The following is a 22,412-nucleotide window of genomic DNA, read 5'->3' as shown; positions in this document are numbered from 1 at the left end:
ATGGCGGCCTCTAACAAGGAAAGTAACAACAATAGGTGAAATCGACACGTACCATTCCATTGATATCTCAATCGTAAATGAGTGTGCCAAGCTTGGTTAGTTTGTGATAGAAAGTATGGCAGATAAAGTTGATTGTTTATCTAACAATGGAGAAATCCAACGATTGTTTATTTAACAATAGCGGCCTCGAACAATGAAACTAACAACAATATGTGAAATCGGCAGTTACCATTCCCTAGATATCTCAGTTGCAATCCGATGGGTATGCCAAGTTTGGTCAGCTGGTGGTAGAAAGTGTGGCAGATAAAGTTGATTGTATATTTAACAATGGTGGCCTTCAACAATGAAACTAGCAACACTATGTGGAATCCACACGTACCATTCCCTAGATATCTCAATCTTAAATGGGTGTGCAAAGTTTCTTCACTTTCTGGTAGAAAGTACGGCAGATAAAGTTGATTCTTTGTTTAACGATGGTGGTCTTCAAGAATGAAACTAACAACAATATGTGGAATCCACACGTACCATTGCCTAGATATTTCAACCTTAAATGGGTGTGCCAAGTTTGGCCAGTTTGTGGTAGAAAGTATGGCAGATAAAGTTGATTGTTCATTTAACAATGGCGGCCTCTAACAATGAAAGTAACAACAATAGGTGAAATCGACACGTACCATTCCATTGATATCTCAATCGTAAATGAGTGTGCCAAGTTTGGTTAGTTTGTGGCAGAAAATATGACAGATAAAGTTGACTGTATATTTAATAATGGAGAAATCCAACGATTGTGTATTTAACAATGGTGGTCTTCAACAATGAAACTAACAACAATATGTGGAATCCACACGTACCATTGCCTAGATATTTCAATCTTAAATGGGTGTGCCAAGTTTGGCCAGTTTGTGGTAGAAAGTATGGCAGATAAAGTTGATTGTTCATTTAACAATGGTGGCCTCTAACAATGAAAGTAACAACAATAAGTGAAATCAACACGTACCATTCCATAGATATCTCAATCGTAAATGAGTGTGCCAAGTTTGGTTAATTTGTGGTAGAAAATATTACAGATAAAGTTACTGTATATTTAATAATGGAGAAATCCAACCATTGTTTATATAACAATGGTGGCCTTCAATAATGAAACTAACAACAATATGTGAAATCGACACATAGCATTCCCTAGATATTTCAACTTTAAATGGGTGTGCAAAGTTTGGTCAGATTGTGGTAGAACGTATGGCCGTTACAGTTGATTGTTTATTTAACAATGGTGGCCTCTAACAATGAAACTATCAGCAATATGTGAAATCGACCCATATCGTTCCATAGATATCTTAATCTTAAATGCGTCTGCAAATTTTGTTTAGGTTGTTGTAGAAAGTGTGGCAGAAAAACTTGATTGTTTCTTTAACAATGGTGGCCTTCAACAATGAAACTAACAACAACATGTGAAATCGACACATACCATTCCCTAGATATTTCAATATTAAATGGGTGTGCAAAGTTTGGTCAGTTTCTGTTAAAAAGTGTGGCACATATAGTTGATTTTTTTATTTAACAATGGTGGCCTCTAACAATGAAACTAACAAAAATAAGTGAAATCAACACGTAACGTTTCATAGATATCCCAATGGTAAATGAGTGCGCCAAATTTGATTAGTTTTTTGTAGAAAGAGTGTAAGATAAAGTTGATTGTTTATGTAACAATTTAGAAATCCAAAGATTGTTTATTTAACAATGGTGGCCTTCAACAATGAAAGAACAACAATATGTGAAATCGACACATACCATTCCATAGATATCTCAATCGTTCATAAGTGTGAAAAGTTTGCTTAGTTTGTGGTAGAAATTATGACAGATAAAGTTAATCGTTTATTTAACAATAGAGAAATCCAACGAATGTTTATTTAACAATGGTGATCTTCAACAATGAAACTAACAACAATATAAGAAAACGACACATATCTTTCCCTAGATATTTTAATCTTAAATGTGTGTGCAAGGTTTGGCCAGTTTCTGGTAGGAAGTATGGCAGATAAAGTTGATTGTTCATTTAACAATGGCGGCCTCTAACAATGAAAGTAACAACAATAGGTGAAATCGACACGTACCATTCCATTGATATCTCAATCGTAAATGAGTGTGCCAAGCTTGGTTAGTTTGTGATAGAAAGTATGGCAGATAAAGTTGATTGTTTATCTAACAATGGAGAAATCCAACGATTGTTTATTTAACAATGGCGGCCTCGAACAATGAAACTAACAACAATATGTGAAATCGACTGGTACCATTCAGTAGATATCTGTGTGCTAATCCGATGGGTGTGCCAAGTTTGGTCAATTTGTGGTAGAAAGTGTGGCAGATAAAGTTGATTGTTTATTTAACAATGGTGGCCTCTAACAATGAAACTAACAACAATATGTGGAATCCACACGTACCATTCCCTAGATATTTCAATCTTAAATGGGTGTGCAAAGTTTGGTCAGTTTCTGATAGAAAGTACGGCAGATAAAGTTGATTGTTTACTTAACAATAGTGGCCTCTAACAATGAAACTAATAACAATATCTGAAATCGACACGTACCATTCCCTAGATTTTGTAACGTCCATTAACCAGATTATATCCGTTTTTGCTTAATTTTTGAACTGTTTATTTTATATTTGATTGTTTTAATTTTATTAGTTGTATATGTTAACATTGGTGACGGTGGCGCCATCTATTGTTTTAGACACAAACTGTTTGGACGTTCTGAATAACCTTAACTTTTTCATAATTCAAAGCATCACAAATGTATTAGGACCTCAAAAATAGTTGGTACCGCGAAGGAAACGTAACAATGAAACTTCGACTAGGGAACTTCAAGAGTAAGATGGAGAAAGACTGTTAGATAATAATGCAGGTAAAAGTGTCGTATAATAGGAAGTTTAATTGTGTAATATTTCAGGAATGTTAACACATCAAAGGTAAACTCTATAATTAAAAAAAAAAAAGCGAAAAGAGAAAAATTAAAGTGATGGCTAGCTTGTAAAGTACATTTTTCATAATAACACTAAACAAAGGAAACGAACTCCAATGCATCATATATATTTCAACATTTTTTGTAAACGATTAGTCATACACTCAAAGAATGTCTCCATCGGGGGCACACTTCTTCCTCGGAGAGATTATTCTGTACTGACTAGGGACGTACTTGAACCTGAACCCACAAAGCGAGGATGATGTATATATTTCCTGAAAGCTTGGGTCAAGGTAAGATCAAAACCGGTTACCAAAATTGGGGAAGTCTCATGCATTTATTTTACTTAGATACGTTGTACTTTTGAAATGATGAAAGATATGTTTTTTTCTGTTTTCATATCTATCTCACCGTTTCAGATTTTTCGGAGCTGCAACAGACTTTATAAACACGCTTAAAGATTTTAATAAAAATGAGTAAAGTTCCGCCCCCAAGCGGAATGTATGAGAGCTCCCCAATTTTGGTAACCGGTTTTGATCTTACCTTGACTCAAGCTTTCAGGAAATATCACCCCCACTTTGTGAGTTCAGGTTCAAGTACATCCCGAATGAGACAAAGTAAATCAAACAAATCAAAGTAAATCTTTACTTCTTTCGAATTCTAACTGTAGTCTTCTAACTTGAACTATGTACAATATTTTTTGTTCATAAAACATTTTACTTGATTGCTGTTTATTTTACTCATTCAACTTTTGATAATTTCCAGTTTCTTTGGGGCAGAGGCGGATCCAGGGGGGTGATCGGGGCGATCGCCCCCTCCCCCAGAAGAGGAAACTTTCTTATTTTATATATATAAATAAAACTCATCCCAAAGTTTGGAGCCCTTAAAAGTAGCGGTATGACAACCCACCGCCCCCCCCCCAAAAGTCGGTCCTGGATTCGTCCCTGCTTTGGGGGTCACCCTTCAGCCGCCCATACACCACCATACCCAATTACGCGTTAGTGTAATCTACGACTAAAATAGAAATTCTTTTCTACCCGACTTTGACCCGAAATTTTGTTCTCCAGTTATGGCTGTTTTTTTTTTTTTTTTTTTTTTTAATTTTTCCGATAAATTTTCATTTCGAAAAGAAGGATTTCTACATCCAGATTGCTCTATACTTTTTGTCTTATATTGGTGTCAGGAATCATCTCCGAAACGTTATCGATGTTGTTTAGAAACACTCTGTATAAAGAAGTACAGTATCGCAGTGTTTGTCAAAGTGTACACAACGAAAATTCATAGTGAAAATTGCAGTTTGAATTTGTTAACGCCTCAAGAATAGCAGTTTCTCTGCCACCGTCTGCCCGTCAATAATTCTCCACATTTCTCCCATTAGTCCCCACTCAAAAACTGTGATGCACTTGAGATGTAGGGTAACTACATAAGTTTTATCAGCATTTATTCGGACATGTCCGCATTTTGAGAGGAAATATTTCCGTCTGCTTATATTGTCCGAAATTCCCTTATTTGTCCACATTTTCTAAGGTTAACTGTGTAGCCAAGTCAATTTCAGGCATTTAACATATAAAGATATGTTTCGCTATTTTATTCAAAGTAAGAATTGTTAAAAAAAAAAAGAAAGAAAAAAAAGATCGCATAGGCCTATAATGAGAAATATGAATAAGCAAAGTCAACATGATGCATTTAAGTATTCTTGTTTAATTGTTTTCTATATATTTGAATGTATTTTTCATATGTTTTAAAAGCAAACTTGAAAATAAAATATAAGATGTATCATTCTTGTGTCGAGAGTTTATATCATACGACAAATTATCCAGTTGAAGAGTGTCTGCATTTTGGCATTTCAAAACATGGTAACCTCCTTGAGAGAAAACTGGAGTCGGCAATACAAATTTAAATAGCAGGCCGCCCCAGTCTTCTGTCAGCCCATTATCCTCCATTTTCCACTCAAAAGCCTTGGTGTTGCTATAGCAACCATTTTAAAAGAATAATATTTAAGATTTACTAATGATGTGATTTTTTTTTTCAATTAATATTGAAACCGGAAATGATAGTAGATTCCTGCCACTGCTGGTTTTAGTAGAAACATTAGAGTGGAGATGGAATAATATTCTTAGGACTGGGAAGTTTAATTGATTGCAGAAAACTTCATCTTGCTACTTACCACCACCGTTTTTACTCTATAGCGAGCAAAATTAGAAGTGGAGGATTAAGGTGGGAGTGCTACATATTCTTGGAACGCTGAATCGATTTTTTTAAAAATTCTTCCCGCTATCCATAATTATTTGTTTTTGCTCTATAGTGATCAACGTAAAAGAATGGTTTTCTATCAGTTCCAGTATCACCTCTACAAACGAATCCAATACTTAACTTTTGAACTTCTTAAATGCTGTCCAAAATTGACGTACTTCGGATCCATTAAGTAGTTCTTGAGAATTTGTATCTTCCGGGCAGAGGAAATATAATTGTAAAGGACCAAAACTCTACAAAAAATCTATTAACCATTTGACAGTGGCGTATTTACGATTTTGTTTCGGTAGGGGCTTTGCTAACTTTCGGGGGGGGGGCGAGCTTTGCCTGGAAATGTGCAAATTCTGCAAGATATTTCATTTACTTTACTATACTAAGTAAGATTTCGGGGGGGGGGCTTAAGCCCGGAAGCCACCCCCCTAAATACGCCACTGCCATTTAACAAAATACCAGACAGCATTCAGTTGATTCAATGATAAGCAAAACATTGAATCAGTAAGTAAATTCACGAATATGTTGTTAAGATTATATGTTAATTAGGCAATAACAATCATCTGCATTTTCTCTTCAAATCATTACCGAAACTCTTTTTTTTTCTAGTGATAGAATTCCCTTGTAGCAACAATCAGTTGTGAAATTTCAAGGAATTTTGGCCATCTGTAGCTTTCAAATCACTTGGCAACAAATGAATCACGGAAAAACATAAAGACATTTGTTGCTATGACATCGTTAACAGACAACAAGTAATTGGATTTTCAGGCACTGCCAATGCGTAATTCCTCCCAACTGAAACGTAAAGGCATTTATTTTCCGCTACGCCATCCCAGATACTTCTGGCTTTGTTTCAATGTCAACAATACAGAGAAAGAAAAAATAGGGAAAAAAATGTTAAAATTAAACAAGTACTAAAACTGTTCTATTCCTGCTAAAATTAAACTCAGTTTTATTTTCTTTGCGTGACCTGAACTGGTAGGTCCAATTAAGAAGCCATATCGCCGAATTCCCAAAGACCAAAGTTTAACTGCTAATTCTTGGCAAGCTTCCGTCGTCTGAATGAGTTATGATCTCGAAATTTGTTTTGGATAATAAAAGTCTTCAGAATAATGAGTTTTAAAAACCAAGGGCACTTTCAATTCAAGAAATAGGTATAAATAAAATTTCAAGGACTTTACTCTCCAAGTTCATCAATCTACAGGGTGAACCAAAAGTTTCAAGGTACCCTTACTTCTCCGAAACGAACGAGGTGTTGACCATTCCGACTTCACAGTTATATATTGGAACTGATTTTAACCGCCATGCAGGTAGGCCACCAATTTCGCATTGCAAGGTTCATTCCAAATTTAGTGAAAGGGAAAGTATTGTAGACAAGCCTTATAGTGGAAGCTCAAAACTGCTACTAATAAGAGAGCATCAACAGCAGTGGCGAAGCCAAGGGAGGGCCAGGGGGAAGGTCCCCTTGTTGAAATTTTGGCCCCCCTAGTGGCCCCACACAGAGTGATATTGCTATAGATCGACAAACAGTGAGTAGGCCGTGGCCACAGTGAAACTACTACCAAAACATCTCTCGACAACAGATTTACCAACTGCAGAATAACGTATGTTGCAATAGTCTGTGTTGCGAGTAAAACAGCTCCAGGTTCGTTTTTGTTTGTAGTACAGCAAGATTTAATTCACTGAAATCTGTGAGGTGCATTCATTGACTTCACCACCTGAACATTCCTTTTAACGTCTGTCCCTTATATAGTTATCTTGTTTGTTGTACACAAAGAGCCAAAAAGGAAAGCAAAATCAGTCTGTATTCTCATTTGTTTCAATGTTGAAAGTCTGTGGTCGAAGTGAGACGGTAGGTAGGGGTGGTATGCCATACCGCCTTTGGTTTTTCAGTGATGAAGGCATACCGCCTCTGGTTTTTAGTGCTCAAGACATACCGTCACTGGAAAGTGGATGCTAATATACTTTTAATAAATCCATTTTTATACACAGTAATTGAGGAATAGCTTTGCACGTAAAAAGATTTTATTTCGTATGTAGAAATAATTTCTAAGTTAATAACACCGACATTTTTGTTATCTTTCTTCTACCTTTTATTTTTAAAATTAGGTGTCTTCAAAGAAGTTCATTTAGTTTATATAAAGGTAACCAAGAAAGTATTGTCGCTTTTTCACCTAACACCTTCGAACATCGATATGTCACCTAAGACGTGCCTGGAAAATCAAAAATAGCCCCTATCAGCATCGACGACCTTCAGCTAACGTTATGGAAAGCCATGGATTCCATCGCGGTAGAAGATGGTGGGCCGTGAAGCGAACAAGGTATTAAATGCATTTTGCACCTCTACCAGGGATTTGAATTGCAGTGATTTTCCAAGCAATGGAACAGGTGATATACGGACGGTACAATGTCCGGGGAGTGGCGGATGCAATAGTGTTTCCCATCCAAGGCGAAGAATGTAGTCCTGGGTCATTGTAACTACGTGGGCTCAGCGTTGTCCTGTAGCAGGAGGACCCCTTTGAGATTTAGAAGTGCTGGCTCCAGTGTTGAGTTTTTCTTGAACACGGCTCAATTGCTGACAGTACACAGCTACATTGATGCTCTGATCACCGGTAGCAGTTCACGATGCCGCGAGCAGTTCACCAAACAAACAGGAGGACCTTTTTTCTGCTGCAGTGCTGGTTTCGCTGTTTTGGAACCGGTTCATGGGATGCTAACCAATGATGGCGCTCTGAAGTTTCGTACAGGACCCACTTCTTAACACATGTCGACACCGTTTCCAGAAATGGCTACTTCCTCAGACGAGACAGCAAAGAAACACAGGTGTCTGCTCGCGTTGCCTTCTGGCCCGGAGTCAAGTCATCAGGGACCCATCGACCCAACTTCTAGTGCTTCCCTAGTTGATGGAGGTGCTGCAAAATGGTTTCCCTTCCCACTCACACTGAATTGCAGTTCAAGTTCCTTACATATCTGGCTACTGTTCGTTTCAATTGCTGCCTGAAGATTTTAATTTTGTATATGTGTTGTGTCTTCCGACACGTGGTGCGTCTTCGAGTGTTTCGTTACCGTCCTTAAACTTGTTAAAACACCGCTGTACTGTCTGCGTAGTCACGAAACCCTTACCAAAGACCTGACATATCTTCCGGCCCGCTGCAGCGGCGTTTGACCCCAGTTTGAACTCGTACAGCATACACGTCCTTATGACGCTCTGTGAAGGTCTCATGTTCACTCTGTCCTTACGCAAGTTCGCGGTGTAACTGAACTGCCATAACCAGGTAGTATGTTCGATATACCTACACCAACAACTGACTTTCACCTTATCTCCATTTGCATTCAACTCACGGTGTGAGGGCCAATGGAACACAGACCCCGACAAAAAGCGACAGAAAGCGGTTACCTTTATATTTTGATGTGCCATATTGAATTGTTTCTTTCGTATGTATGTGTGTGTCTTCTTGTCTTAATGCATGTGATTTGTCGTGTTTTGAGCGTGGGCAGATTTACGGGATCTCTGCTGGGGAGCGTATCTTCCGGGTGTTTGGAATACCGGGCGGTTAATACAATAACTTGGTTTATGAGCATCTTCGTGTATAATTCTATCTAATACAATATAAGGGGATATTTTTATACTCTTTTTTCATACAAAGACTCTCCATGCCTCCTCCCCATAACCAAAGAGAAGCTCTTCCAGTGGTTTTAGTCATTATGTAAAAAGAAATGCAATTTTTAGGTAACATACCTTCACTGCATGTCAACATTTAGATAGCCGGTATGTCGAGTTAAAATCGTAATAAAACATACCACCTTTGCTTTTTTTCCCACTTCGAACACTGTTGAAAGTCATACTAAAATATGACATGCTTGCTTACGAATAGCACACACTGCAGCAAAACATTACACTTGCATTGGACGAAAGAAGTGTTCGTACTCTAGTAATTATAATTCGTATACTAAGTGATTAATTTATATTGATTATGGCAACATAGAACAAATGCATAGCATCCATTAAATAATTCAGTAATAATAATAATAATAATAATAATAATAATAATAATAATAATAATAATAATAATAATAATAATAATAATAATAATAATAATAATAATAATTTTAAAGAATCTTAATATTGAGCCGTCTTGTTTAATATACAGTAAGAGAAGAAAGCCGTTTTTATTATTTCTGAAATAATCATTCTCTGTTGTTCGTATTCCGATCGTTTCAGAAAAATAAGGTACTGAATACTACCAACATCTACTATTTGCTACTGATACTGATTTTCTCTCTTGATTACTTTCTGGTCTTGTATCTAGTATGTCTAGTTTCCTAACGCTATTGGCCTTTTGCAACTCTGTAAAGACCTTCTGCTACGAAGTTGACAAACGATACTAGCGACCTTCAGGAGTCGCGCTTGATGGACCAGTACTACTAACTAAAACCTGGGGAAATGTAGTAAAAATTAGTGATTCTTCGTAAATTAATCGTTCAGCTTAATCCCTAAAATGCTACTACATTGAGAAATTTCGAAGTTTATCACAGAGCCAGTGTTACAATTTCCTGATTACTAACCATTAGGTAAGATACCGAGATGATACAGCTTGATCGTGGCAATAATGTTATTTTGTGTAAAAGTGGTAGCTGCTCCCCTAACCAGATTGCGACATAATTTTGTATTATCTGATACTTAGTAATCAGATATATGTTGTAATTTGTGGGACTGGTCCACAGAGATTCCATTCAATGAATTTCCAATTTTATCGCGGATTTATATTTGTTCTTCGTCAAAATATGCTTAAGCATTTTTGGGAAAAGTACATTGTAGGAGTTATGCAGAACCGTAAATCAGTGGTGCCATGAATTTTGAACAGGACATACTAATTAATGACGCTCCTTCATATCTAATCTGAAAACGAATAATATTAATTTAGCATCGACTACTAGATAGTAGCGTTAAGTTACTTGAACTACACTTAAATTTATTTTAAGACTGAAACATCCGAAGCTTAGAGGGTAGAATGAGGGAAATGAGTCAATTGGGTAATAAATATTTTCCTAGTGACACCGAGGAAGAATCTTGGTAAACTCCCAAGTCGAAATATATATCCACGAGAGATCGATCACACCATCTTCCGAATCTGAAGTCGATGTTCTACTGCTGAGATTTGGCTATTCGGTGTGGGTTTGAACCAGGGTGGATTGATTTAAATCAGTCTGATTTAAATCACGATTTTAATCAAGATTTAAATCACTTGATTTTTTAAATAAAAATCGTTGATTTAAATCAAATTCCGAAATGAAGTAATTTAAAGTGAAAGTAAGTAAAATCCCGTTTCTCTTCTGTTATTTCGAGTATGGAAGATAATAATCATAATACAATGAGACTCAAATGTATGTAAGCACAGTATGAAAACTAGTATCATGTAGGGAACGATCAGGGAAAATCCCGTTTGAACGGGTTACGGGTGAACCCTGCTTTCTTCTCTTTGTAACACAAGGTTTTAAAATTTCTATTCCAACGGGGAAATCACCATGGACATTTAAGATGAAAACTCTTTTGTGTACACGTCTATTTGTTTGTTTCCAGATAATAGGGGCGTATTTAGAGGGGTCCGATCCCCTCTCCGAAACAAGAAAAAAAATTAGATTTTAAAATTTTGGGCGAAATTTATGTACTAAACACAAAGAAGTTCCTCGGGATCGTAATACGACAAATTTTTGGATGCGTTAAAATATCGAATAATACTTTTGATAAAGTGGATACTTGATCCCATTGCAGAACATTCCGCGATCTGCGATGTGATCGCAAAAGTTTGCCGTGCCTGTGCAGGAAAAATTGTCAGAGGAAATAAAATAGCCAACAGAAAAGTATAAAAACGTGCCTGCTATGTATAGATGTCTTAAATGCACGGACAACTCGCATTTGGACTGTTTTTCACGTCACATAAAGCATATTTTTAACAATCATAAGTGTTTCTTCTTCTGGAACTGATCATCTTGATTTTTTTTTTATTTTGGAATTCCTGCAGAAAATTTCTACAGGGAATTCGTGTTATGATTCAGTTCAAAATCTCTTATCGTCGCGAATTGTGTCGAGGAATTTGAAGCTTTAAAATATATAAAACGATAATTATGCCTGTTGTGCTGTATGGTTGTGAAACATGGTCGCTTACGCTGAGGGAAGAACGCAGACAAAGTAATTGAGAATAAAATCCTGAAACGAATATTCGGAACCAAAAGGAACGGAAATGAGGAATGGCGAAAACTTCATGATGAGGAACTGCATAATGTATACCATTTACCAAACATTGTTAGGGTCATCAAATCTTGGAGGCCCAGGTGGGCAGGACATGTAGCGAGAATGGAAGAAAGTAGGAACGCTTTCAAAGTTTTAACTGAAAGTCCAATCCGAAAACGACCATTAGGAAGCCTAGGCGCAGATGGGAGGACAATATTAAGTTGCATCTCGCAGAAATAGGAATACAAAGTAAAAACTGGATCCAGTTGACTAAGGATAGAAGTCAGTGGAGAGCTTTTGTCAACATGGCACTGAACCTCCGGGTTCCATAGGTCATAGAGTGAGTTAGTTAATTTTAGGCGAAATTTATGTACTTTATATGGATTTCGTGCCGCTAGCTAGTTCCAATTGTTTAAAAATATGACCCTGCCAAATATCAGTAACTTTCGTGAAAAGAAAAGTGTCATGTTCAGTGGCGGATTTGTTTAAGGGGCACCCGGTCACGTGCCCTGCCATTCATGATCTAAATAGAACTGCAATTATTAAATCAGTACTAATACATTAACAGAAGCTTTTCTCTTTTTTCTTTTGTAATGTTTGGATTTGTTCCACCACAGCCATGTTTGCGAGTGAAGGAGGCTGTTGTTATGCGCTCTCGTAGGATAGACGAAACTTGACAACACAGCGACGGTTGCTTTTTGGCTGCGGACTTACAATCTTTATGCTTTGACAGTAGCCCTATCATCAGAGGTGGAAGGGATCTTATGGCTATGTGCATTGAAAATGGGCACAGTAATGTTGAGACCTGTCGCATGAGGCGCTATGCTCTGTCTTATGGAACATACAGCGGCAAGAAGGTCGCGACAAGGAAACTCAACTCTGTACAGAGGGTAACGGAAGGAAGGGGAAGGAGGGTCAAGCCATTTTCAGAATTTGGTGATGGAAAAGGTTTATGCTTGGCCTTTTCGAGTGTAGCGAATGACATATTAAGGGTTGCCCCCATGGTGCAGTTAATTTACAATACATTGACCTAAAATTTACACGCATAAGTTACCAATCGACATCTGCAATCGTATTTTCAAATAGTGAGCTACACTTTACGTATATAATGTTTCCCAGAAAAGTAATTAAGAAAACACACATAATTGAAGGAAATGGACATATAGTAGTTGAAACAAATTGTTGTTGGAAACAAATAAATAATTCGTCACCCAAAATATCAATCAAGGGCGCTTTTACACATGGGCCAACATGGGTCATGGCCTGGGCCGGCGAGTTTTCTGACAAGTAAACCTTACGTTTGGGTGAATCGAGTTGCTGACTGAGACACATATGAGAAAGTAGTACTAAATGTGGTCAGTATTTCAGTGAAGTTGTAGGTGCGAAGCTCCAGGGGTTTAGGAGATACAGCTACCAGAACATCACATGGAAGTACAGAATAGTCTTCATACAGTTGGAGGTAAAAGCTCTGTAAGACCTCTTGTAACGACAAAAGGTGAATAACAAATATATGGATACATATTAGGACTAGGGGGAAGTCATATAGTAAGGGTATACCTGACGGCGGCCATCTTGAAATCCGCCATTTTGAATTAAGGTTAAGTTTTTAAAATAGGAATAGGGTCATGTGATACATGATTTAAGGCGCAAATTTAATTAGAAGAACAATGGTGACGTTAATTTTGATTTACGCGCAATTGGTAAAAAGTTACAGGAAAATTAAATATGGTTTCAGCATATGTGTTAGTCCTTTACTCCACCTTGTAAATTTTGTGTTAATGATAATAATTAAATAAAAAGCAGGTGGATAAATATTAGGTCTATGGTAAGAGTTGCCTTGATGGCGGCCATGTTCCAATCCGCCATTTTGAATCAGACAAAAGTTTTAAACAAAACGCATAACAGTGACACCTTATTAATAGCAACTTTTACCATAAATCCAACGATATAACCATTTTTGCTTTAACGCCACCATTGTATTTCTGATTAACTTCTAGCCCGAAGTCATCTATTGCATTACTCTATTCCCATTTAATTTTGTACTGGTTAATGATAAAGCAAAAATGGTTATATCCTTGGATTTATGGTAAAATTTGCTACTAATAAGGTGTCACTGTTATGCGTTTTGTTTAAAACTTTTGTCTGATTCAAAATGGCGGATTTGAACATGATCGCCATCAAGGCAACTCTTACCATAGACCTAATATTTATCCACCTGCTTTTTATTTAATTATTATCATTAACGCAAAATTTACAAGGTGGGGTAAAGGACTAATACATATGCTGCAACCATATTTAATTTTCCTGTAACTCTTTATCAATTGCGCGTAAATCAAAACTAACGTCACTATTGTTCTTCTGATTAAATTTGCGCCTTAAATCATGTATCACATGACCCTATTCCTATTTTAAAAACTTAACCTTAATTCAAAATGGCGTATTTCAAGATGGCCGCCGTCAGGTATACCCTTACTATATGACTTCCCCCTAGTCCTAATATGTATCCATATATTTGTTATTCGCCTTTTGTCGTTACAAGAGGTCTTACAGGGCTTTTACCTCCAACTGTATGAAGACTATTTTGTACTTCCATGTGATGTTCTGGTAGCTGTATCTCCTAAACCCCTGGAGCTTCGCACCTACAACTTCACTGAAATACTGACCACATTTAGTACTACTTTCTCATATGTGTCTCAGTCAGCAACTCGATTCACCCAAACGTAAGGTTTACTTGTGAGATCATTTTATTTAATATCAGCTTTGGAAATTTCAGGTATTTATTTATTATGCATAGTTATGGTGATATGACACGGAATTATTGCATTTGTAAATATATTTAAAAAAAAATCTGCTTGGCAAGAAGTAATTAACATTCTAGTTATTAATTTGCATCAATTATTTCCCCTCTCGTATTATTGATACCTTATTCTTTTATCGTAATTTTAAAACATTTCCATTGTTGATAAACTTCCAGAATTACCTACAATTTTCAAACATCAACCGAGCCGCCAACGCAAGAAATTTGAATGTTTCAATGTTGTATTATTATTCTTGAACTTGGCTGATCTCATGAACTTGGTTTCATAATTTCTATACTGCAAGGGCGCCCATCAGGGGGGGAAAGGTGGGGCGATCGCCCCCTAGAGGAAATTGTACTTCAGAATATCGAAAATCCAATATAATGTTTACATTAGTTACAGCAAAATTTGAAACTATTTTTGAAACGTCGCTTATACTTGCACCCCCCTTGGAAACCACAACATGGGTGTCCTTGCTATACTGGTATTTAATTTATTGTTATTGACGGGACGGCATTTTTACAATGGCTCGAAGGCGGCAAAAATGTTGAACACGTCCCTGAATATCACGCTACTGATCTTCAACGATGGCAGGATTCAAAAAATGGTCACTCCTAATGTTATCCTAGTGTGCAGCAGTAGATTATTTCAGATTATGGAAGGGGGCGGGAGGCAAGACTATCCACCGACATAATTAAATTTTTTAATTAGTATTTTACTATAGTAGATTATTAATATATATATATATATATATATATATATATATATATATATATATATATATATATATATATATATATATATATATATATATATATATGACGCCCTAGTATGTAGGTATTTTGGATGTGCCCCACCACTTTTAAATTCCACGAGCCGCCACTGGTCATGTTGATATACATTGCTGCACTTTTTCCTTAATGCTTAAGAAACATTGTTTGGGATTGAAATAGGTTAATGATTGGGAATTAATTCAAAATTTAAACCCAATACTTTCACGTAAATGACATAATTAACATTTAATACTAATTCCTAATGTTTTTTCTTCAGTTCGCGACTTGTATTATACGAAGAAAAAGATTTGATTTAAATCAAAAAAATCGATTTAAATCAAAAAAATCAACAAAAATGATTTTTTTGAAAAAAATCATGATTTTTTTTCACCCTGGTTTGAAGTGTTTGTCTAATTGAATTCACGTCGGAAAAGGCCACTATAGTTCTTTTGCTGTAAGGATTTACCATTGAAATGTCTGACCTACCACTGCTTCATATTAGGAATAGAAAACTACGTTTCGTCTCTTTACTTTATCATTTTAATGAAGTAGAAGCAAATTCATTACTCAGTTTCAGAGCTGAAGGGTAAATATAACCAAAAATAATTGAACTGCAGCCAGATCGAAATAAGAGGTGGTAATCGTGGCAGTTGCCCCGGGCATCAGCAAATTAATCTGTGTGTTATTTGCCTTTTTTGTAGGTAAAGGGTGTGCTAATCGCAAAATTTGCCCTGAGCACCAAATATCTAGTTTCGTCACTGGTTAGGCTACCATATTTTTAGAGCGTAAAATCGGGATATTTTTCTGAAATTTTAAGAATACATGACAATTATTGGATATTTACTTTAAAGTGAAACTGGAGCTACAATAGCAAAGCTTGAAATTTAAAGTGGACCAGGACGGTAAATCAATGTCCTGTTGGAGTTCAGTTCCTTTTTCTGTGCGACGTTATTTGTCTGTTCACTTTTAATTTATTATTATTATTATTATTATTATTATTATTATTATTATTATTATTATTATTATTATTATTATTATTATTAGTAGTAGTAGTAGTAGTAGTAGTAGTAGTAGTAGTACAGTTTATCTACCAAATAACTATTTATATTATAATGCGTATTAAAACAAATTGGAACTTGTGATATTTATTTTCTTCCATCATTCCATCCGGCCCAATTAGTGTGATCTGTACAAGGGAGAACGTTTTCGGTTTCCTAAAATTTGACATAACTGCTACCACGCTATAACCTTGAGCTTTGCCTTATATAAAGTAGATGCAGACAGGTCGGCAGGTTTGATTCTTGTAGATTCACTAGTTCAAACGCTGTCGAAGGTGAGGTCTGGAAAATACGACTCTCAACGAACAACATTACAATATTCGAACAAATTTATCAAGAATGTTTGGAGATGTGCAAAGAAAATACTCTTGAAATTCCAGAGCCAGAAGCGGATATAGAGAGTTCTTAGTGGAAATGAACTAGACATTTGCCATCGAAATATGACAATGTTGTTCTCCCTGCCTCTTCCTCCTACTTTTCATGGGCGTTGCACCACTGTCTCCGTATAGCAGAATAGTCAACAGTCTCGAGTAGTTTGGGAATTGCAGATCTGCTATAAATACACTGCTTGTTGAGTTATCTTCTGACTGTTTTGATGCTAATAGGGTTTGTAAGCACTGTATTCAGCTCAGCTATGACTATTGGCTCCGTGATGATCTTCTGCTGGTCAAAATGAAAATAGGCTACTATCCAGTGGACGTCTGTCTCTGTCACGCAACACACACGAAGGTCCACGCTGGTGCTTCGCTGATGCGTTCTTCCCAGAACATTCGAAAGCAGTCAATGATCTCCGAAACTGTGCCTCTTGATACACCGAACATTTCCCCTACTTTCGTCACGGAATCTCCCATCATACGCGCACACTCACAATTTGCTCTCTTTGAAACTCTATCAGCTCAGAAATGATTCACGATAACCTGCACGGACCGATCGCTGAACTCGGAGTGATCGACATCTCCTCCATTTCGTCGTTCTGGAAATATTGGCTTACAATGTACATCATTTTTCGGTGATTCAAGTTTTGATATTTTCCTGGTACAAATTGTCCATTGCAGGGGCGGACTGGCCCGAGCGGGTGGACCCCTTGAGTCAACAATAATTTTTAAAAATTCAAATACTACCACTGAAGTAGAACTAATTCTATGCGAACAGATATATATGATGGGGCTCTCTTGATCGGGCTCAAGAGGGACCCCGGGGTACGGCCATTGCCACATGACCCATTATAATTACTTTTATCGAGTGCCTGGCTACGCTCTTCTAAAAAGACGTGCACCAATAACAACAGGACTTCATTTTGACAGGCGAAGTTCAATTGCCTACTTTAAAAAGAACGAATCACAAAGGCAGAACTGCCATGACGTCATATTTTAGGTATATTGAATGCAGCTGTATGAAGTTACTCAACACCTGATTACGGAGCCCTGAAGTGTAACCGAGGCCCTTTCCTAATTTCCTAAAATAGAAGTCCATTGAAATGATAATCGATTAATGGTATTATTTGTCTATTTTGATCAGTGGCGGCTGTTCAGATTTTGGATCCCCCAGCAAAAGATTTTGAGCCCTCTTGATAAGAACGTAGTTTTAGGAAATTGAAGGGGAGGCAAAGAAATGTGGTCTGGAGGTACCACACATCCGCGGGGTTCCAAAGAACAGAACCTGTAGTCGGGGGTCTAATCCACCAGAAACTGTCATATTTACTGGAGTATCGCACATTCGGTCCTTAAACCTCATTCTGCGTCCTATAAGGATTCATGAGACAGGATTCTAAAGTAGAGCCCCCGAATCCTCACTCTGTAAGATCCATACTTGGAGCCCTATAATTTTGCACCTAAATTGGGCTTCTTAGTTCCCATTGTTGCATATTTGGAAGGAAACAACAATAATTGAACGCTTCTGGGATGCTTCGTTCCTCTAGACCACCGCCCAGAACAATGGTCTCTGTATCGTTCCACTAAAAAAGGGTCAAAGCCGAGTTTCCTTTAGCTTTGCTCCCCCTCACACACACACACAAACCATTTCGCTTTTGCGGGGGCAGTATTGCCGCCTCTGGTTTTGATGCCGATGTTTTAATAGATAAAATGTTATGGTGATGTTCTTGCCTAAACAGCGAATTATCTCTTGAGAAAAGAATGATATACTCCCGTGTAACTCCCATGTAGATTTAATGGGAATTCTACTGAAGACACTAGATTTTTTTTATTTACAACGAAGGGAGGTGCACGTGCTCCCCCCTAAATCCGGCCATATATATATATATATATATATATATATATATATATATATATATATATATATATATATATATATATATATATATATATATATATTCACATGATTCCCGTTCGATCACGAATATAAGAGCGCATGCAGTTTGAGTCCTGCGTAAACATGTAGATACGTGTTTTATATAGACTCAATGCTGAATAGGAACGTTCAATAAGCATTTGTCTATTTTTGACATAATTTCAACAGAATTTATAAAACGAGAAATCTGTATGCAGCTGGATTTCGATATCTCCAAAAGCTCTCGAAACTGCTTCGAGTTATGGAAAATTCGAGGTATAGGAAATAAAAATCTTGCCTAATTCTATCATTCTACCACTACTAGAAATCAGATAATAGTAACAAAGCAATCTCTGTGACCTAGAGAATTTAATGTTAGCACCGTATTACTCCCTGCCGACCTAGTGGTTAGCGTGCTCCCCTTTGGCCTTCAGGATCCCGGGTTCGGTTCTCGACAAGAGAGTATTGAAATTGAAGGAATTACTGTGATTTTGATTGTACTTAAACTGTATTTCCACGTTTCGTATAGCCTCGGGGCTGAAATGGAACGCTAAATTGGAACCAAACAACTATGGTGTTATTACGTAAATGGTGTCCCCCTCATTTGTGGTAGGCAGGCTATACAAGTCCTAAGGGCTAGCTAGAAGTGAGAGTTTGCACCAAGCTCCGGCTGCCTTTATCATTTAGGTTTCTCCAGATAGTCATTTTACAGAGGATAAGTTAACCTCTGAACAGCACTGGAACAAGGGGAAGAACAATATTTTTTCGCGTCTACTAGGAATCGAATCCGAGTCTCTTAGGTAGTAGGTAAACTCTCTACCGATTAAGCCACCGCAGCTCTCTGTTGTAAGCTCTGGATAATTATCCTTCTTTTAAAAAAATAATCACATAGTAAAAAATCCACCAAAAGAAATCCTTAACTTACCCGAAACGAATAAGAAGAATCTTGCCTCCCCTTCCACCAAGACTTGCCAAGTTATCTTTGTTTTGGCAGTTTTCTACCTAAAATAATACCAAACGTACAAACATGCGCTAGAATACTTACTGGGATTGCAGAGTCCTTTCAATACTCTGGTGGCTGTCGCTTGAGCTGTTGCAACCAATTCGTCCGTGTTAATCTCACAGGTTGCATGTTGAACTTCCATTACATCTCCACCGTCATTATTTTGATTTTTCACTGATGGATTATTACTTACAGAAGATGGAGATGTTCCCGGACTCGAACTTGGTGTCCTTGGATTTGCTACTGGAACTGATGAATGTGTTCGCGTAAACCTTTGTTCGTTGTTGGGATTGGGGATTTGATGAACTTCATCCAGGACGGGAACGCTGGGAATGTGCTGTGCTACCTGACTCGCAGGCACTCGAAGAGGTTGATTTAAGCTGGGGTCAAGGATACTTTCTCCCTCGTTGCGGAAACCCCAGCCCAACAATGGTGGCAGCCACGAACACAACAATACTACAACACAGACACAGCGTGTCATCTTCAACTGCGTGCTGTTGCACCCCTCCTTTTTGAATTAACGATACAACAGAACTGACCCGCGGGCTATGTGGTACAAGCTTTATCGGTTTCCCCAAAAAGCGACTCAAAGCATTTAGAATCTTTTTTTAGTTTTGTGTATTTGAAAGAACCTGCTTCTTTTTAAATCGTTTCTTTTTCTTTTGGGAACTCCAATTCCTTTTTGTTTATGTTTGCCGAAAGTTTCGTGAACCAAGCAAAAGGCTTCATGATCACTGGCCCAGAGAATGCTAAAAGCCAAGGGTGCCAGACAGTGCTTCCAACTCTAAATATTTTCCCTGTTAATTAGAAAATGTTTACTTCATCGAAGCACTATACAAAGAACGTTCTAAGGGGGCGTGGTGGCTCAGTGGCAGAGCGTTCACCTCTGGTTCGTGGGGTCCCTGGTTCGATCTCAGCTCGCGCCAAGTGGACTCTGTAGTGAACAAACACCATATTCAATGGGTTTTCTCGGAATTCTCCCGTTTCCTCCCACTTTATTCATTCCACTATTGCATTCTTTTCTCATAATCACCGTCTCCTTTAGCCTAACCGCCATAACTGTTGGATGTAAAACTGAAATATTTCATTTCATTAACAAAAAACGTTCACTCAGTAATTTTGCATCGATTTTCCCAATTAATAACTTAACTACTAGCTTCTATAGCCCACAAAGTGCTATATACGGCTAGATGGCCCACATCTGAGTGGGTAATAAATGGTGTGCGCATCACTCCCAAAGTCATTACTTCTTACCTTACATACCAGAACTCGATACCTTTTAACAAGTGTGTATCACTTCCTTTACTATCATAAGTTAACATTGAAATAATTATGTAGATAATGGGAATTGCACCTGGAACCCCATGTACCAAAGGCCGAGTTGCTAATTTTATTTGTCTATCTCTTTATTCGGAAATTTATAAATATTAATTGCCATCATCGCACTTGGTTACGTTACACATTTTTTTGGATAAAATTCAGTTGCAGCATTCATTTTACAACTTCTTGAAATAAATGTAAAATATTCAGATTGCAGCAATATTAGCTTCGTGTACTCTGTAACGGAGGAAAGTCTTTTATATCCCAAGTTAACGAAGCTGATTCAATGTTCCTTATATTCATGAAAAGTAAACAACACCCAGATAAAATGCTGTAAAATTTCTTTTCCTTACTTTTATTCAGTGTTTCAATATCGCACCTTTTTAGCGGTTGCTGATGGATGGATATGGTGACCAAAATACATCCATGAGTTTAGATAAAATCTGAATCATTGTAGTGCGTATGATGTTGTCTCAACTGAAGTCGAATTCGGATTTTCGTGAACAAAAGATACGCATGTAGCTACTCGATCAGGAAGGATAGTTTTTTTTAAAGAAGAAAATCAAACTAATCAGATTTTTTTTTTTAAAAGTTGTAAAACGAAGAAAAAATGGAATTCCAGACAAAAGCCAAATAAATGGATCGCCTAATTAGATAGCTACAGTTCCTGGTTCGATCCCAGCTTGCTCCAAGTGTACTTTGTTGTGGGCAAACACCGTATTCGTGTGTTTTCCTTGGGTTCTCCCGTTTCCTCCTACTTTATTCATTCCACCATTGCATTCATTTCTCATCATCATCGTCTTCTCAGCCCAGAAGGCATAACCGTTGGACGTAAAGCTGAAAAATTTCTCTTAATTTTATTTCAGATAGCTACAATGTAAGGGACAAAATTAATCTGTAATCCAGTTTCAAAGAGTAGTTGGTATGTATGGTGAGCACCAGCGCCGTAACTTAATTTTTTCTAAGGGGAACAAGCATTAATATTTGGGCCCCCTAGAAAAAGTTATTTTTGGCCCTCCCGCAAAATTCGAAAATAGGCTCCTTCTTCCATCTTTCTCTTACTCTTTCTGGGATTCTGATGCCTGTGGGCCCTCTCGCACACTCCTGGGCTCGTTCCATACATGACAAATTAATTAAGGGGATACGAATAAATATTGTCTCTAGGACCCCAAATAGTAGACATTTCTTTTAATGAAATGGGCCCCGACTCATTTTTGTTTTACTTACCTTTTGTGTGCTGTTTTGTTTATATGATGTAATGAACCTGTTTGATGCTTCATTTATAATTTCATGTTCGTATTGTATATGGAGTAAGAAAATTCTGTCTAAAAGTGGGCCTCTCTCGAGCGGCGGGGAGCTTCCCTGGGGGGTAGTTGGCACCTGCCCTCCAAAAACTTACGGCCTTGGTGAGCACATTGACTTCCCTCGTCGTTAATGATGGTTTCCATGACCGAAGTTCCCTTATTCAAGAAGCTCCTGTATTTATCCCACAAAGCTAAGTCAACGACTACAACTATAATACTATTTGGAGAACAACAATGGAGTAACCGACCGAACACTGACCAGACTAATGTTGCTTAATTTGGATGATCTCACGAAAACAGTCAGGTCAGCATAGCTAAGCTGAGGTGTTGGCAAAGAAACTAAAACTAGGAGATTTACACTGAGAAAAATCCGTTCTCTGAACAGCGAATATTGTACAACCTATACGGAATCCTCTTGCTTACTAAAGAAATCAGTACGG

General features: G+C 37.4%; 1 protein-coding gene across 1 annotated transcript in view; it reads right to left on the bottom strand.

The window, feature by feature from the left end:
- LOC145689003 (uncharacterized) overlaps positions 1-20,020 on the bottom strand; it is a 39,850-nt gene extending 19,830 nt beyond the window's left edge. The window contains exon 1 of the mRNA XM_081763147.1: positions 19,391-20,020. Within this exon, the coding sequence (XP_081619273.1) occupies positions 19,391-19,829 (439 nt within the window). The 5' untranslated portion in view covers positions 19,830-20,020. The remainder of the gene's footprint in view (positions 1-19,390) is intronic.
- Positions 20,021-22,412: the final 2,392 nt, after the last annotated feature.

The sequence above is a fragment of the Thermobia domestica genome, chromosome 1, assembly GCF_964235325.1.
Source record: "Thermobia domestica chromosome 1, izTheDome1.hap1.1, whole genome shotgun sequence".
Taxonomy (NCBI): domain Eukaryota; kingdom Metazoa; phylum Arthropoda; class Insecta; order Zygentoma; family Lepismatidae; genus Thermobia; species Thermobia domestica.
This window is presented reverse-complemented; position numbering and strand designations above follow the sequence as displayed.